We start from the raw sequence: 18,093 nt of genomic DNA, 5'->3' as shown, positions 1-18,093 counted from the left end.
TGTACACAATCTAAGGGTAGATCCTGTTGAAGTGGACGTATGTAGATTGTAGCCTGTCCAATCATCGTCGATGGATCTTTCAGATAGGCAAGGGTGTATCCAGTGCTGGGACACTGAAGCAACGCAAGATTTCGACTGCGAGTAGATCCTACAAGTTTTAGAAATTCAAAGCCTCCCCCTTGTTGGAGCTTCGGAAACACTTCCATCAGTTTATTTGTTATAACCATGGGATCGTGGTCATTCCCTGGAGAAAAAAACAAAACAAAATCATAACTCACCTCACCTTAAATTAAGCAAATAAGCCTGTGATAACTATTATTGACACTATGAACACCAATTAAGTTTGAGTCACTATAAAAAGAAATGCAAATAATTTCAACAAGCCACAGACAGTACAAACTTTTGTTTACTTTTGGTAAATGCCTAGTTTGGCACTGACCTGAAAATGTTACTTTTTGCTCTCCAAGCCTGAAGTAAGAAGTTCAGCTTTAAACAGTAAGCTTGGAGTTTTATCCGCATTGTGGTCAGCCAAACAACAGACAGTGTGTGTGTAGCTTCTTCGGCTAACTTGGACTTGTGCTGGTCGTCTCGTCATATTCCTTCTGGCTCCAATGTTATATGGCGCAAAGAGCCTTGCTACCTCCGCTGCAACACAGAAAAACGTAACAGCTCAATGGTCACCAGTCAGCTAAAACAGCCTCTACTTCTATCTTGGGATGCTCAAGCCAGCTAACACCATTTAGCCGATTAGCGAACTAGCTAGGTTTATGCTTCCCCCCCATTAACAATAAACGTGTCACGCACGAAGCATCATAATACCGCATGCAAATACATGTTCGAGTCGATCTAATTTAACCTACACGTGTGTCCCGAATCATTAAATAGTAGCACACCTGGCTAACATGAAATTACTTAGCTTACCTTGGACAGGTGTACGTGATTGAGCGGCCGGTATCTGCTGTGACTGAGCTGCCGGAGTCACCGGTGCCGCGGGAGCCGTTGGACTTCTGCTCAGAGCTTCCTCAATCAAATTCGCTGCTTCTCTCAGCAGCTCCGGGCAACTTTTAGACATTTTGTCCTGCACCTCACACAGCGTCTCAACATTGGGGCTAGCAGGACCGAGTCTTCTTGATTTTTAGCCGTTGCAATGAAAGTACTGTTTAACCGTGTAACTAAACCAACGTAGAGGTGAATAGCGCCACCCAGTGTATTGGAATGTGTTCAGTAGCTCTGCATCAATCCATTATCCGGAATTGATTTGTCTTGGCTTGATGCAGAGGGTAACCAATCAGGCGTTAGGTTCCGCCTACCAACTTTTGATGGGTCAGTTTGACAGTTTTAAGTAATTCATGAATCACTCCAACGCAGGACCATGAAATGTAAATGTAAATAGTGAAATAATTATATATGTATTTTACATAAAATGAATCGGTATTTGAATTAATTAATGATACATTTAATTACACATTTATGTATTTAATTCTAATTTTAATTAATTAATGACACATTTAAGTAATTATTTAATGGTGTATTTATTTATTTAATTGTGGCACTTTTAGTCCTCCATAGTACCACAGAGAGTTACCCGCAAGTCGCAAAGAAAACAGGAGCTGCCTCCACTATTCCAGCAGCATTTCAACTTTAACATTTCAACATCATCAAATCACCTATGCTTAGTCTAATACAGTGACAACTAAAGATACCAGAAACAAGTTAGTCCAATCAACCTAAGCTAAATATGATGTGGCTGTCCATGGTTCTGATTTCTCTCTCTCTGTGTGTGTGTGTGTGTAGTTATGTGTGTGTGTGTATGCGTTCATGCAAGTAGAAAAAACAGGACTCACCCTACATGTAGAGAAACGCCAATGCCATCCTCCTCTCTTTCATGTTGACGAAACGGTTTATGACTCTGTCATACAGTACACGCTTTTAGTTTTTGTTGTCCTAGGCTACCTGGCTAAAATGCTTTCTCGCTAGCCTAGCTTCCTTTCATGGGCAACGATGAGCCAGCTAGTTAAGATTAGCGTACTACATCTAGCTACATATTGAACTTCCATCCTCTCAGGCCAGGGGCACAATGAACGAATTTATGGTTGGATCAGAATTGCCTTATAATCATTGGCCAGTACGGAGAATTAAGTAAAACCACAAGTCCAAATCCCTATCTCCATCCATGGCAAATTTAGGGAAGGGCCAGTTTTAGCTAGCTAGCTAGCCACTGGAGGACAATGACACAATGAGATCAAACAATTCAAGTAATTTCTGTCAATGACGTTTTGCTTTTGATGTGTTGTGATTGGTGTGAAGCCAAATCCAAACTGACTTCCCTTGACACTTTTCTTTGGTGCACGAGGACCATTCACAGTTGAGCTCACTCAGTTTAGATCAACGCTGATAGGCTATTATTTTATACTTTTTTATCAAGGGAGGTCAAATGCTCACTGGCTTCCCTTGCATTTAATGCTACATAGAGACAGAGGGACGCTGTTTCGCTCGATCTGATGCTTTCTCCGGTGAGATACATTCAGCCTCTTGCAATTCGAAGGAAAATTATGAAACACAGAGAGATGAAAGATAAATTATTTAATTTGTTTTTTTAGTTTTAGTTTTAGTAAAACAAATTGGTAAGCCTGGCTTCCTTTGGCATCCATTAATACACCCCACTGCATTTTTATGGGCTTATTTTGAACCTAAGCTTGTCGCCTGCCTTCCTGCCTTTGGGACAACGACTCTCATTGGTAAGTCGGAGACATGAGCATCTCGTCATTATACAGCGCCTTCGGAAAGTATTCAGACGCCCTTGACTTTTTCCACATTTCGTTACGTTACAGCCTTATTCTAAAATTGATTAAATTCTTTTTTTCTCTCATCAATCTACACACAATACCCCATAATGACAAAGCAAAAACAGGTTTTTAGAATTTCTTGCCAATTTATTACAAATAAAAAAACTTTAATATCACATTTACTTATGTACTGAGTAAAGGGTCTGAATACTTTATTGAAGTACCTTTGGCAGCGATTACAGCTTCGAGACTTCTTGGGTATGACATTACAAGCTTGGCACATCTGTATTTGGGGAGTTTCTCCCATTCTTCTCTGTAGATCCTCTCAAGATCGGTCAGGTTGGATGGGGAGCGTCGCTGCACAGCTATTTTCAGGTCTCTCCAGAGATGTTCGATCGGGTTGAAGTCCGGCCTCTGGCTGGGCCACTCAAGGACATTCAGAGACTTGTCCCGAAGCCACTCCTGCGTTGTCTTGGCTGTGTGCTTAGGGTTGTTGTCCTGTTAGAAGGTGAACCTTCGCCCCAGTCTGAGGTACTGAGCGCTCTGGAGCAGGTTTTCATCAAGGATCTCTCTGTACTTTGCTCCGTTCATCTTTCCCTCGATCTTGACTAGTCTCCCAGTCCCTGCTGCTGAAAAACATCCCCACAGCATGATGCTGCCACCACCATGCTTCACCGTAGGGTTGGTGCCAGGATTCCTCCAGACGTGACGCTTGGCATTGAGGCCAAAGAGTTCAATCTTGGTTTCATCAGACCAGAGAATCTTGCTTCTCATGGTCTGAGAGTCTTAAGGTGCCTTTTGGCAAACTCCAAGTGGGCTGTCATGTGCCTTTTACTGAGGAGTGGCTTCCGTCTGGCCACTCTACCATAAAGGCCTGATTGGTGGAGTGCTGCAGAGATAGTTGTCCTTCTGGAAGGTTCTCCCATCTCCACAGAGGAACTTTGGACCTCTGCCAGAGTGACCATCTGGTTCTTGGTTACCTCCCTGACCAAGGCCCTTCTCCCCCGATTGCTCAGTTTGGCCTGGCGGCCAGCTCTAGGAAGAGTCTCGGTGGTTCCAAACTTCTTCCATTTAAGAATGATGGAGGCCACTGTGTTCTTGTGGACCTTCAATGCTGCAGAAATGTTTTGGTACCCTTCCCCAGATCTGTGCCCCGATACAATCCTGTCTCGGAGCTCAACGGACAATTCCTTCGACCTCATGGCTTGGTTTTTGCTCTGACATGCACTGTCAACTGTGGGACCTTATATAGACAGGTGTGTTCCTTTCCAAATCATGTCCAATCAATTGAATTTACCACAGGTGGAGTCCAATCAAGTTGTAGAAACATCTCAAGGATGACCAATGGAAACAGGATGCACCTGAGCTCAATTTCGAGTCTCATCGTAAATGGTCTGAATACTTATGTAAATAAGGTATTTCTGTTTTTATGTTTAATACATTTGTAAAAATGTCTAAAAACCTATTTTTCGCTTTGTCATTATGAGGTATTGTGTGTCGATTGATGAGGGTTTATATATATTTTATCCATTTTAGAATAAGGCTGTAACTTAACAAAATGTGGAAAATGTCAAGGGGTCTGAATACTTTCCGAAGGCATAATAGTTGTGATTTTTTTGGGGGGAGGGAACTCAGTCGGGGTCTCAACTTACTGTTGAGAGTTAGAATAGTAGAATACACAAGGTGCAAATTCGAAATTTGGTTGTGCATCAGCAATTTTTCAGTCTAGGATTGCAAAATTCCGTGATCTTTCATTAAGGGTTGCAAAATTCCGGGCCCCCCCCCCCTTTGATATTGCTAGTAACTCTCACTCAGATATCATTCACATTTCATAAGTCATGGCAAAATGTGTAGAATTGCTAAGCTAGAAGTGGGATGGCGGCTGTGAGGCCATCAGAACATATGGCCCCAACGTGTGAGGGCACTGAGGTTAGTCGAAGCACGGGGACGTGCCTTCCCGTTTGTAGGGGGCAGTGTAGCGATCCTCGCTACATGAGCCAAGTTACAATTAGTTATCTAGCCAGCTTATCAGCACCAGCTTGGTTTCTATCAGGTTGTTTAGTGAACAAGATATAAAAAATGTTCACTTCATTTTTTAGATTAAAACAACTTTCCAATGATAAATATAGCTAGTTTTCTACAAAAACAGAATCATGCAATAAATCACAAAAAATTGCTCACTCCCTGTAACAGCAGACTGGTCAAATTATCCTTTTAGAGCACGCAGCATGTTTGAAATTAAATGTAAGCTCCGCCCTCGCCATTGAGTCAACCAACCACATTAATTCTTCCTTTGGGGCAGAGCTGCGTTAATGCCGCGTTCACATTATGTAGGGAACTTGTAAATACGACCTTCCTACTGGGATAAATGCATGTGAACGCCCCTCCAGATCGACCCCGATCTGTCCCACATGCCGAACTCTGACTTCACGCACCACAAACATGGCCGTGATTTTCGGCTGTCAGTGGTGAGAATGGATCTTGCGTTCCTTCTGAGCTCCGAGCAGGTGAACGCTCCAAGTAGTTCCTCCGAAGTAGAGAAGTCGTTCTTCCGATCACTCCGACAGGATGTGAACCGCCCATAGCACTTGCTAAGCCTGTCATAGTCTCTTTACGTAAACGTTCTAAAAGATTAATTGTTCTTTTATTTAGTATACGCACAATTCATATTGCTATAGCTGACAGATAACTCGAAAAAAACAAGATTTCGCTATTCCCAAATGTAAACAAATATGAAAAAGGCATGATAAGTTGAGATCAGTCCTCCACCAGAATAGTGAGAACAGCAGGTGGACACATACGCCCTTGAGCGGAGGACCCAATCTATACTCAAGTCAAGGCCACCAACCTGACCTGTATTTAAAAGGACAATGCCATTTGCAGTCAACCCCCTTTAATGGTTGAGTCTCCTGTAGAAGACGGCTGCCATTATAATGACAAGGATGCAGAGGAAGCCAACTACCACCCCAAGACCTGTAGAAGCGTCTGAGTTGTTGCTGGCGGTCTGCTGTTCTTTTATTGCCACAACACTTTCTGCTCTGATGGTGATAGGAGTGGAGCTAATGGTTGTGTACCCTGTCACTCCGTCTACAGTTTGAGGAACAGCACTCCTTCTCCTCCTGTTGTTACATTGTTTGAGAGTACTGCAGGCGCTCTCCTCACAGAGACGGGTGATGCAGTGGAGGAAGTAGGTGGACATCATCTCATTCGGCTGCTCCATGAAGCGGATTGCCGGGAAGGAGAAGCAGGCACGTTGACTCTCTCCGTTCTCTTTGATGACGGTCAGTGGGTCAGTGCTGCAAGGGACAAATAGGTTGAAGATAGTGGAGTTGTCACTGTCGGGTTGTGTAGAAATGGAGGCGTAGCATTGGTCCAGGAGCACATGGTAATGGGAGGTCAGGTTGGTGGCCTGGACTCGAGCGCAGATTTTGGTCCTCAGCTCAAGACCCTGTTTCGGAATGATTAAAGGTGAACTGTAGTTGTCATCACTGAAAAGATTAAGGCTCAAAGTACTGATGAAACTACCACTGTTGTCCTTCACTGCAATGGAGGATGCAGATGTATCAATCTGGGTGTTATTGATCAGGTACTCTAGGGGATAGGCACAGGAGTAGAAATACTTCAGCACAGCGTTGTATGTGACTGTCCCTGTGGTGGGATCATATGATCGGACCACACCGCTGATGTTCACCGTTTGGAGGTTGGAGAAGTCCGAGAATATTCCTGTGCCTGCAGCGCTGGTTGTCCTAAAGTGGCTGCCACAAGAATTGGTTGGGTTGAGGGGGAATTCAAACCTCAAGACAGGTGGAGTCACACTTTCATCCAGGGTTCCCTTGCAGGCTGGGCCATTCATGATGTGGTTGAGGATAAGCAGGGACTCGTTGTAGCCAGTGTAAATGGCAGGGCAGATGAGGACAGCAAGGCCAATAGATTTGGTTCCACAAGTTACCGAGATGTCAGTGTATTGTGGCCGTCTTAAGTTTGTTCCGCAGTCACTTAATTGTAGTTGACTATTCTTTGCGACCATCATGGCCAAAAGGAAAAAGCAGAGAAGTTTCATTTTTGCGTTCCTTGCTGTGTTCATATCTTGACTGTCCCGCTCCGATACAGGTGCTCTTTTAGCCAGGGCTCCTTCTTGGGATTGGACAGAAACAAGGTCGATGTTGCTCTGCGTATTCAAATGATTACAATGTGTTGAGGGTGTCACGCAGAGACAATGGCCTATTTCTTTTGTCAGTGTCTCTTTAAAATACAGGTTCCCTTGGGCTGATATGATGTTTCATGGAGTAAGTATTGAATGTAAATGACACCTTTGTTGGCCTCATTTCAACTCCCCACAATACCCTGTTGGCCTTTCTCATGACCCAATGTGGTCATAAGAGAGTACACAATGGCCCAGAAGTTCAAGTTCTAGTCTGTTTATAAATTATGATATAGGTGGAGAACAGTGCCATGAAATGCTGACTTGCAGGTTCACGTCGACACTGGAACAGCAATAGAAAAGTAATTAAGTGAATAAAAATAGTACAAAAAACAAGTAATGTGGACACCCTTCAAATTAGTGGATTCGGCTATTTCAGCCCCACCCATTGCTGACAGGTGTATAAAATTGAGCACGTAGCCATGCAATCTCCATTGACAAACATTGGCAGTAGAATGGCCCGTATTGAAGAGCTCAGTGACTTTCAACGTGGCCCCTTCATAGGATGCCACCTTTCCAACAAGTCAGTTCGTCAAATTTCTGCCCTGCTAGAGCTGCCCTGGTCAGCTGTAAGTGCTGTTATTGTGAAGTGGAAACGTCTAGGAGCAACAACGGCTCAGCTGCGAAGTGGTAGGCCACACGAGCTCACAGAATGGGACCGCCGAAATAGAAGCAAACCGGATGGACATCATGAAAATGATCGGAGAGGTTGAGAGTAGAAGAAGTTCAGGAGAAAAACAAACAAAATATAATTATTGTAAAATTGACTGTGTCCATAAAATGTATATAGTAAGTATAAGCTGGAAGTAGAGGCCTAAGCGTTGTTGGTCACTAGTTTACTCCAATTAGGGAAGGGGTGGTGGGGTTGGAAAGTAATAAAGGGGAATCTTTTTTTTTTTAAGGATATGTATATGTATGTATGTACAGTTGAAGTCGGAAGTTTACATACACCTTAGCCAAATACATTTAAACTCAGTTTTTCACAATTCCTGACATTTAATCCTAGTAAAAATTCAATGTCTTAGGTCAGTTAGGATCACCACTTTATTTTAAGAATGTGAAATGTCAGAATAATAGTAGAGAGAATGATTTCTTTCAGCTTTTATTTCTTTCATCACATTCCCAGTGGGTCAGAAGTTTACATACACTCAATTAGTATTTGGTAGCATTGCCTTTAAATAGTTTAACTTGGGTCAAACATTTTGGGTAGCCTTCCACAAGCTTCCCACAATAAGTTGGGTGAATTTTGGTCCATTCCTCCTGATAGAGCTGGTATAACTGAGTCAGGTTTGTAGGCCTCCTTGCTCGCACACGCTTTTTCAGTTCTGCCCACACATTTTCTACAGGATTGAGGTCAGGGATTTGTGATGGCCACTCCAATACCTTGACTTTGTTGTCCTTAAGCCATTTTGCCACAACTTTGGAAGTATGCTTGGGGTCATTGTCCATTTGGAAGACCCATTTGCGACCAAGCTTTAACTTCCTGACTGATGTCTTGAGATGTTCCTTCAATATATCCACGTAATTTTCCTTCCTCATGATGCCATCTATTTTGTGAAGTGCACCAGTCCCTCCTGCAGCAAAGCACCCCCACAGCATGATGCTGCCACCCCTGTGCTTCACGGTTGGGATGGTGTGAAAAAGTATGAAAATGTATGCACTCACTAGCTGTAAGTTCGCTCTGGATAAGAGCGTCTGCTAAATGACTAAAATGTAAAATGTAAATGTATTCTTCGGCTTGCAAGCGTCCCCCTTTTTCCTCCAAACATAACAATGGTAATTATGGCCAAACAGTTCTATTTTTGTTTCATCAGACCAGAGGACATTTCTCCAAAAAGTATGATCTTTGTCCTTGTGTCTTTCAGGTTATGTCAATATAGGACTCGTTTTACTGTGGCTATAGATACTTTTGTACCTGTTTCCTCCAGCATCTTCACAAGGTCCTTTGCTGTTGTTCTGGGATTGATTTGCACTTTTCGCATCAAAGTACGTTCATCTCTAGGAGACGGAATGCGTCTCCTTCCTGAGCGGTATGACGGCTGTGTGGTCCCATGGTGTTTATACTTGCTTACTATTGTTTGTACAGATGAACGTGTAACCTTCAGGCGTTTGGAATTTGCTCCCAAGGATGTACCAGACTTGTGGAGGTCTACACATTTTTTTCTGAGGTCTTGGCTGATTTCTTTTGATTTTCCCATGATGTCAAGCAAAGAGGCACTGAGTTTGAGGTAGGCCTTGAAATACATCCACAGGTACACCTCCAATTGACTCAAATGATGTCAATTAGCCTATCAGAAGCTTCTAAAGCCATGACATCATTTTATGGAATTTTCCAAGCTGTTTAAAGGCACAGTCAACTTAGTGTATGTAAGCTTCTGACCCACTGGAATTGTGATACAGTGAATTATAAGTGAAATAATCTGTCTGTAAACAATTGTTGGAAAGATTACTTTTGTCATGCACAAAGTAAATGTCCTAACCGACTTGCCAAAACTATAGTTTGTAAACAAGAAATTTGTGGAGTGGTTGAAAAACGAGTTTTAATGACTCCAACCTAAGTGTATGTAAACTTCCGACTTCAACTGTATCAGATGTAGCAGTCAGGCTAGCCTGCTAACTAGATACAACTAGAATATATTTCCTTCTTTCCTTCTTCGTTTGAGCCAATCAGTTGTGCTGTGACAAGGTAGGGGTGGTATACAGAAGATAGCCCCATTTGGTAAAAGACCAAGTCCATATTATGGCAAGAACAGCTCAAATAAACAAAGAGAAATGACAGTCCATCATTACTTTAGGACATGAAGGTCAGTCAATCCAGAACATTTCAAGAACTTTCTTCAAGAGCAGTCGCAAAAACGATCAAGTGCTATGATGAAACTAGCTCTCATGAGGACCGCCACAGGAAAGGAAGACCCAGAGTTACCTCTGCTGCAGAGGATAAGTTCATTAGAGTTACCAGCCTCATATATTGCAGCCCAAATAAATGCTTCACAGAGTTCAAGTAACAGACACATCTCAACATCAACTGTTCAGAGGAGACTGTGTGAATCAGGCCTTCATGGTCGAATTGCTGCAAAGAAACCACTACTAAAGGACACCAATAAGAAGAAGAGACTTGCTTGGGCCAAGAAACACGAGCAATGGACATTAGACCGGTGGAAAACTGTCCTTTGGTCCGATGAGTCCAAATTTGAGATTTACCCAACCACCATGTCTTTGTGAGACACAGAGTAGGTGAACGGATGAATCTCTGCATGTGTGGTTCTCACCGTGAAGCATGGAGGAGGTGGTGTGGGGGTGCTTTGCTGGTGACACTGTCAGTGATTTATTTAGAATTCAAGGCACACTTAACCAGCATGGCTACCACAGCATTCTGCAGCGATACGCCATCACATCTGGTTTGGGCTTAGTGGGACTATCATTTGTTTTTCAACAGGACAATGACCCAACACACCTCCAGGCTGTGTAAAGGCTATTTGACCACGTAGGAGAGTGATGGAGTGCTGCATCAGATGACCTGGCCTCCACAATCACCCGACCTCAACCCAATTGAGATGGTTTGGGATGAGTTGGACCGCAGAGTGAAGGAAAAGCAGCCAACAAGTGCTCAGCATGTGGGAACTCCTTCAAGACTGTTGGAAAAGCATTCCTGGTGAAGCTGGTTGAGAGAATGCCAAGAGTGTGCAAAGCTGTCATCAAGGCAAAGGGTGGCTACTTTGAAAAATAGAAAATAGAAAATATATTTTGATTTGTTTAACACTTTTTTTGGTTACTACATGATTCCATATGTGTTATTTCATAGTTTTGATGTCTTCACTATTCTTCTACAATGTAGAAAATAGTAAAAATAAAGAAAAACACTTGAATGAGTAGGTGTGTCCAAAGCAATATATCTAGACTAAGCTTCGCTGAGCTTGTTAGCCAGCTAAGCTAACTGCAGGCTAACTAGGCAGAGCATTGCATGGGAGGCAAAATGCACCCTGGGAATCGTAGTATGCTGTAGATGAGGGCAATACAGAAGCAAAGATTTGTATAACTAAACCAAGATAGACCAGAGCTTGTCGTTTCAAATGGGAGCAAATTAATCATAGTGGGCAGAACAAGCAAGGAGGCGGGCATGAGTGAAATAACTAAATTTGCCCTTGCACTCCTTCTAAACAACGCAATTGTTTTGAAACTTTTAGAAAGGGTCAAGTCTACAAAACGCAGCTTACTCTGTTTGTTACAGATTCTAGTTTTTTAAAACAGAAACAGATATGGAGATCAAATGTTTCATCGATTAGAACATTTGCAGAATGTTGGCCAAAGTCCATCTCGCTCCATCTTCTCCCACTGCCGGCACACTGGGCTTCCTTTCATCACCATATTTGGTAGTGAGTGGAAACGCCAACCGGATGCTTCACATTTATACATCGGTTGAAATATCTGGCTTATAGTTCTAAACAAGGCATCGTGCAGTATGATTATTGAAAACAATAAAACATACAATTTGTATCAAATCTTACAGTAGTGCATATATACTAACAGCATAATAACAGGTTATAAACTGGCGGAATTGTCCTTTAATACTTTTTTAGAACCTTCCCAAGACATGACTGTAAGTAAGTAAGCGTCTGCTAAATGGCATATTATTATATTATTATATTATTATACTTTTTTTCTGTAATCAGGACATTATGTGATAGTTCCAACGGAACGTTCTCTGGGGGACCTTTGTCTAGAAGAGGTTTAGAACAGGTCGTCATTAAAAAATAGATATGTTTTTGGAAACCAGACCCTTTGCTTTGCTACTCACACTCAGAATATTATGTATAGGATGTAACGGTAAAACTGACTGCCGCGGTTACACCATGAGCCCTAAGAGGTTGTGAGTTCAAATCCCAGGTGAGGACATGTTGAATAATAACTACTGTATAAATGAACATGCACAATGTAATCATGTATGTCAAAGAGTGTCAAATAGGTACGTTGTACTGTTTGTGAAAAGTACTGTATGTTAAAGTACATATGTACTGTATGTTAAACGCGCTGTTTGTGTGTGTGGGTGTCCCAATCCTTGCTAACAGACAAAGAGCTGTGAATGGCTCAATGGTTCACCAATCACGGCCTTGATGGGCTCGGCAACGGTAACTAGGAGTGATGATGTGTAATGAAATGCGCATACCCAAGTAGGTAGGTATAACGTTTTTTTCATTTATTGCTTCTCTGGGACCATCAGATGCGGTCCTAATGACTGATACACTGAATGTACTGAGAACGTCCGATAAGCATCCTGACCTGGTCCTCAATGACGTCCAGGAACAAGCCGGGAACTAGACAAAAACCTCCACGGGACCATTACAGAACGTTCTAAGAACGTCCTATAAATGTCCTCGGAGATGTCCCCAGAACAAACCGGGAATTAGACAAAAACCTCCACGGGACCATGACACAACGTCCTGAGAACGTCCTAAATGTCCTTGGGGACGTCCCTGGAACTAGACAAAACCTCCACAGGACCATGACACAACGTCCTGACGACCATTTCATGATGTTCCATGGACCTCCTAACAACTCATTTTGGTTTGCAAGGAATACATAATTTATTGTATCACACATCTTTATGCTCATTGTACTGTATTGTACAGATGACACAATCAGGGCCGGCCCTACCAATAAGCGACAGAAGTGTGGCCTCTAGTGGGCCCCCTTACTGTTGGTGAAATTTCCTTTCGTAGCATACCCATTCGTAGCATACCCCTACGTAAAAATGTATGCACACATGACTGTAAATCGCTTTGGATTAAAAGCGTCTGCTAAATGGCATATTATTATTATTATTATTACTACCCGGAGGCAAAGTCATTAATATTCATGAGTTACGACAAAGAACCCGTCAGGTGATTGGTTGAGCCTTCTTGGGTGCGTGACGTCACACTGATGCGCTGCAGAGCCATCTGTTTAGCTAGCTCGCCGGCATGAACACTGAGCGCCAAACGACTTGGAAAGCCTAGCTTTAGCTTGATCACCAAATACATTTTGGCGTAAAATGAAAGTCCACTACTTGTTATTTTGAAGTTAACCCAAATGTAACAAAGAATAGCCACTACTAGCCTCTGATTGGTTGGTTAGTAGTGGCTACTGCCTGGCCAGTGAGCTAGCTAGCTACAATTCAGTAATTTATCTATCCTCCTCCTAAATGCAGTGGTCAGTGGATAAAATAACTATGAGTTGAACATATTTGTCTGAAAACGAACTAGTCGTGAGTCATTGTTGCCCATGGTGTAATCATGTCATGACCAGTTGGCTACTGTAGCCTGTGTGGCCATGAGCTCCCGAGTCTAGCTAGCGTCGTCTTTTGGCATCCATGCTTAGCTAGCTAGTTAGGTACAGGCCCCCAGTGTCCGGTCTGGAGCGTGAAGTCAAGAGCTCTGCTGATCGGCTAATGCGTAGCAAGCTAACGGCCAAACAATTAATTTTTAGACGGCCGTTTTGGGCTCTAAAATTAGTTTATCATGATCATGTTCGATCCCCACAGTGAATTATTTTAGTTTGCTACAAATCGAGATATTTAATTAAATAGTGATACATTCTGACTACAACATTTGTCGCCACACAGGACAACATGCTGCTGACACAGACCAATCACAGGCCGGCAGGCTACGAGGAGGCTCCCGGTTGACTCTCTCAGGCAGGATGAAAAAGACTACATCGTCCATGATCCTTTGCTAGTTACGGCCACTGACAACTGTATCAAATATCAATAAAATGCTGATCTGACATCTGTCTGGTGGACAGGTGGTGAGTGGGCATGTGCAATGGGCCTAAGACTAAGGAAAAAGAGAGGCATCAAACTTACAGACAAACTTTACTTAATAACAAAAGCAAAACATAGCATCACAACACAAAGGCAACACGTTGAGTAGGCATCATGGTTGTGGTTTGTTTGTGCATGATTCACCAGATTCAGCTAGCAACTCCCTCACAGACCAACCGAACAGAACTGAGTAGCAAGGTAGGAGAAAATACTTGGGACTCAATTCAATCAAACCCACATTGCAGTATTTACACAGTAACCTTTTTTTCAAATGGTCAAATAAACTCACAGACTGGTCTTGGGTACTGTATAAAAACCTACAACTACTACCAGGGCGACCCCCCTCACAGGTATGCTTTCACTTTTCAGAATTAGAAGTGTGTGTACACAAGATGAATACTGTAAATAAAGACATTGCATAAAACATTGCTATGGTGGGTTTGAATGAATCCCAGCCTTGTTTGTTAAAAGCTAAAATGCAGTTCAACAGGAACCTAAAATATCAGGGGTTCACAGAAGCAGAACAAAATAGAGAGCAACCGTCTAGACTCCATCTCAACAGCATATTTACAATCATTGGCAGTGGTAGATGCTATTCCTCAGTCAAATCACAAAAAACATTGGTTTCAGACATTCAAATGCTCTCTCTCTCTCTCTCTCTCTCTCTCTCTCTCTCTCTCTCTCTCTCTCACACACACACAACACTGGAATTCAGCAGGCAGTATTGTACAGTAGGTAAGGCATTATGGGATACTGTGATGTTGATAGTTAAAATGAGGGTCTTGACCTTCCAGAATAGGATGTGACATAGCAAAATAACAAATGCAATAATACTGACTCATTGCCAGGCTCTGCATGGGGCGATCTCACGAACAACAACCAAACCTACATCCATATAGTTTTCTTCATTGGTTTTCCACAGAACACAACGTCACCGTATCTTGAAATAAACCATGCTAGTGTTATGAGTTAAGGGTCTATAGAGGCCAGTGTTATGAGTTAAGGGTCTATAGAGGCCAGTGTTATGAGTTAGAATCTATAGAGACCAGTGTTATGAGTTATGGTCTATGGAGGCCAGTGTTATGAGTTAGGGTCTATAGAGGCCAGTGTTATGAGTTAAGGGTCTATAGAGGCCAGTGTTATGAGTTAAGGGTCTATAGAGGCCAGTGTTATGAGTTAGGGTCTATGGAGGCCAGTGTTATGAGTTAGGGTCTATGGAGGCCAGTGTTATGAGTTAAGGGTCTATAGAGGCCAGTGTTATGAGTTAAGGGTCTATAGAGGCCAGTGTTATGAGTTAGGGTCTATGGAGGCCAGTGTTATGAGTTAGGGACTATAGAGGCCAGTGTTATGAGTTAGGGTCTATGGAGGCCAGTGTTATGAGTTAAGGGTCTATAGAGGCCAGTGTTATGAGTTAGGGTCTATGGAGGCCAGTGTTATGAGTTAGGGTCTATGGAGGCCAGTGTTATGAGTTAGGGTCTATGGAGGCCAGAGGAGCAGAATGTCCAAGTTTACTGGCCTCATCATTATCACACATAATATAATGTTACATATTACATAATATTACATTAATATTAAATATGATTATATTATAAGATTATATGACATATGACATACTATTATATGAATGTATTGTGATTATATTACATATTACATATGACATAATATGATGTATTATATTATATATGACAATATTATATTAATATTATATATGATTATATTATATATGATATAAAATGTGTAATATGTATAGTATACTGTCAGTCACTAGCCGCGGGAAATAGGGATGCTGAGGGTTCTGCAGCACCCCCTGAAAAATCACAATAATAACAACAACAAATTATTATAATACAACAATTTGTAACAAATATTTTGGGGACAAAAGTAGTGCACTGGGCCTTTACTAGTCCTGTATGAGTCTCTGCAGCGCTGAGATATTTTTCTTTCTGCGTCTATGTCTGTGTCACACAACACGATTACAGTAATAACTAATGAAGAAATTATAGTAAAAAAGAAACCCTACTGACAACAAGATTACGGTAATATCTGATTAAGGAATTACAGTAAAAAATAAACACTCCTGACTTTTCAGCAGACGTCAGATCCTGGGTTATAACCGTTCATTGGTTATCAAAACAACCGTGTCAGGAAAAGACTGCAACGTGGTGGGGTTGTTACAATACATTCAGCGTTTCAAAACTGATTCAACACAACATTTGGAAGTTTGGAATGTGTTAGTATGTATAGCATTAGTTTCTTACATCCCTATTCAAAAATACATTTTGGAAACATTTCAAAATCTTTGACAATACTCAACACTCAGATAAACACTTTACAGAAACACACATTTACAAAAAAAAAAAAAGGAACTCATGCGGAAATTACAATCCTTGTCCTGTACACGGTGTGTGTATAATTGATCACAATGAGCTTCGTGCTGAGGAACACATGATGTTGTATTCAGGTAAAATGGCCCCACTTGTGGACCTGTGTGCGTGCGTGCGTGCGTGTATGCGTGCGTGCCTGGCTCCTGACATGACCTTTGGTGTATGTCTCAGGCTATTCCTAGGTATCCTCCAATAGTAGAAGCAATGACGATTCCCAGAATCACACAGCAAATAATGATCATGATTTTCTTCTGCACATTTTAAAAAGAGAAACAAACATACCAGGCAGCATGTGAAGAGAAGAGTAAAAATGTGTTAAAGATAAACACCTAAACAACGGGTTATTAATAACAGAACACAGCGCTTAAGATTATTCTCACAGACAGTATTGGAGTGCTACGGGTCAGTTAGGGCAATTTCCACATTCTGTATTATTATTCGTTTAAATACAGGGTTTCTCTGAAAACAGAAGCCATGCACAGTACGTAGTACAGCCAGTAGTTGATTATATCATCGTGGTCATAGATAATGATTCATACACTGCACAGTACATCAACATGATTATAAAACATGCAAAACATCTCCTTCAACAACACAGAAGCACTCATACAACATGACTGGGTCACATGTAGGGTGATGACTTGCAGACACAAACAGGTAAAAAGATCATTCAATTATAATACAGGACATTTACCAGACACTTTAATACAAAGCAACTTACAGCCCATTTCACGTACGGGTGGTCCCAGGAATCAAACCCACTATCCTGACATTGCAAGTGCCATGCTCTACCAAGGACCACTAATTATTGAGATCTATCTGTAGTGTTCATGGGATTTCTATGGGTGTGGATATCCTCAACATGAAGTAGCAGAACCTGTCTGCCCTGTGACTATGTGATCCAGAACCTGTCTACCCTGTAACTATGTGTTCCAGAACCGGTCTGCCCAGTAACTATGTGTTCCAGAACCTGTCTGCCCAGTAACTATGTGTTCCAGAACCTGTCTGCCCAGTAACTATGTGTTCCAGAACCTGTCTGCCCTGTGACTATGTGTTCCAGAACCGGTCTGCCCAGTAACTATGTGTTCCAGAACCTGTCTGCCCAGTAACTATGTGTTCCAGAACCTGTCTGCCCTGTGACTATGTGTTCCAGAACCGGTCTGCCCAGTAACTATGTGTTCCAGAACCTGTCTGCCCAGTAACTATGTGTTCCAGAACCAGTCTGCCCAGTAACTATGTGTTCCAGAACCTGTCTGCCCAGTAACTATGTGTTCCAGAACCTGTCTGCCCAGTAACTATGTGTTCCAGAACCTGTCTGCCCAGTAACTATGTGTTCCAGAACCGGTCTGCCCAGTAACTATGTGTTCCAGAACCGGTCTGCCCAGTAACTATGTGTTCCAGAACCTGTCTGCCCAGTAACTATGTGTTCCAGAACCTGTCTGCCCAGTAACTATGTGTTCCAGAACCGGTCTTCCCAGTAACTATGTGTTCCAGAACCTGTCTGCCCAGTAACTATGTGTTCCAGAACCTGTCTGCCCAGTAACTATGTGTTCCAGAACCTGTCTGCCCAGTAACTATGTGTTCCAGCTCTTCAGTCTTTGACACACCTTCTTTTAACCAGGGTGGGTGAAGGTAGACCAGACCACCAGAGAGCTAGGTGAGTGTGGAAGACATGGAGCCATCCTCCAGGGAGGTGACAAGGCCCTTAACCAGGCCTCTCCAAGCCCAGAGGGGCACCCACCCTCAGGCCAAGGTCTGGATGTCGGTGGCTCCCTAACTGAGCCCCACAGCCAGAGAGATGATGAGGATGATCAGAGAGACCGCAAGGCAGACCCCTATCAGGATCATCTTCTGCACGGGGAGACGGAGAGGGAGGAGAGTGAGTGACAGAGAGACATGGATGGAATGGAGTAGTGGAGAGGGGGA

At 42.5% G+C, this 18,093-nt stretch overlaps 1 protein-coding gene across 1 annotated transcript; it reads right to left on the bottom strand.

The window, feature by feature from the left end:
• Positions 1-5,679: 5,679 nt before the first annotated feature.
• Positions 5,680-7,301, bottom strand: LOC311118779 (zona pellucida-like domain-containing protein 1; the record flags this gene model as incomplete). The annotated part of the gene is made up of 1 exon (XM_084193559.1): positions 5,680-7,301. The coding sequence occupies exon 1, from the start codon at positions 6,868-6,870 to the stop codon at positions 5,680-5,682; it is 1,191 nt and encodes a 396-aa protein (XP_084049685.1). The 5' UTR covers positions 6,871-7,301.
• Positions 7,302-18,093: the final 10,792 nt, after the last annotated feature.

Source organism: Coregonus lavaretus, assembly GCF_964263955.1.
Source record: "Coregonus lavaretus genome assembly, contig: HAP1_SCAFFOLD_2067, whole genome shotgun sequence".
In the NCBI taxonomy this organism is placed as follows: Eukaryota; Metazoa; Chordata; class Actinopteri; order Salmoniformes; family Salmonidae; genus Coregonus; species Coregonus lavaretus.
The sequence above is the reverse complement of the archived record's forward strand: the minus strand, read 5'-3'. Positions and strand labels throughout refer to the sequence as shown.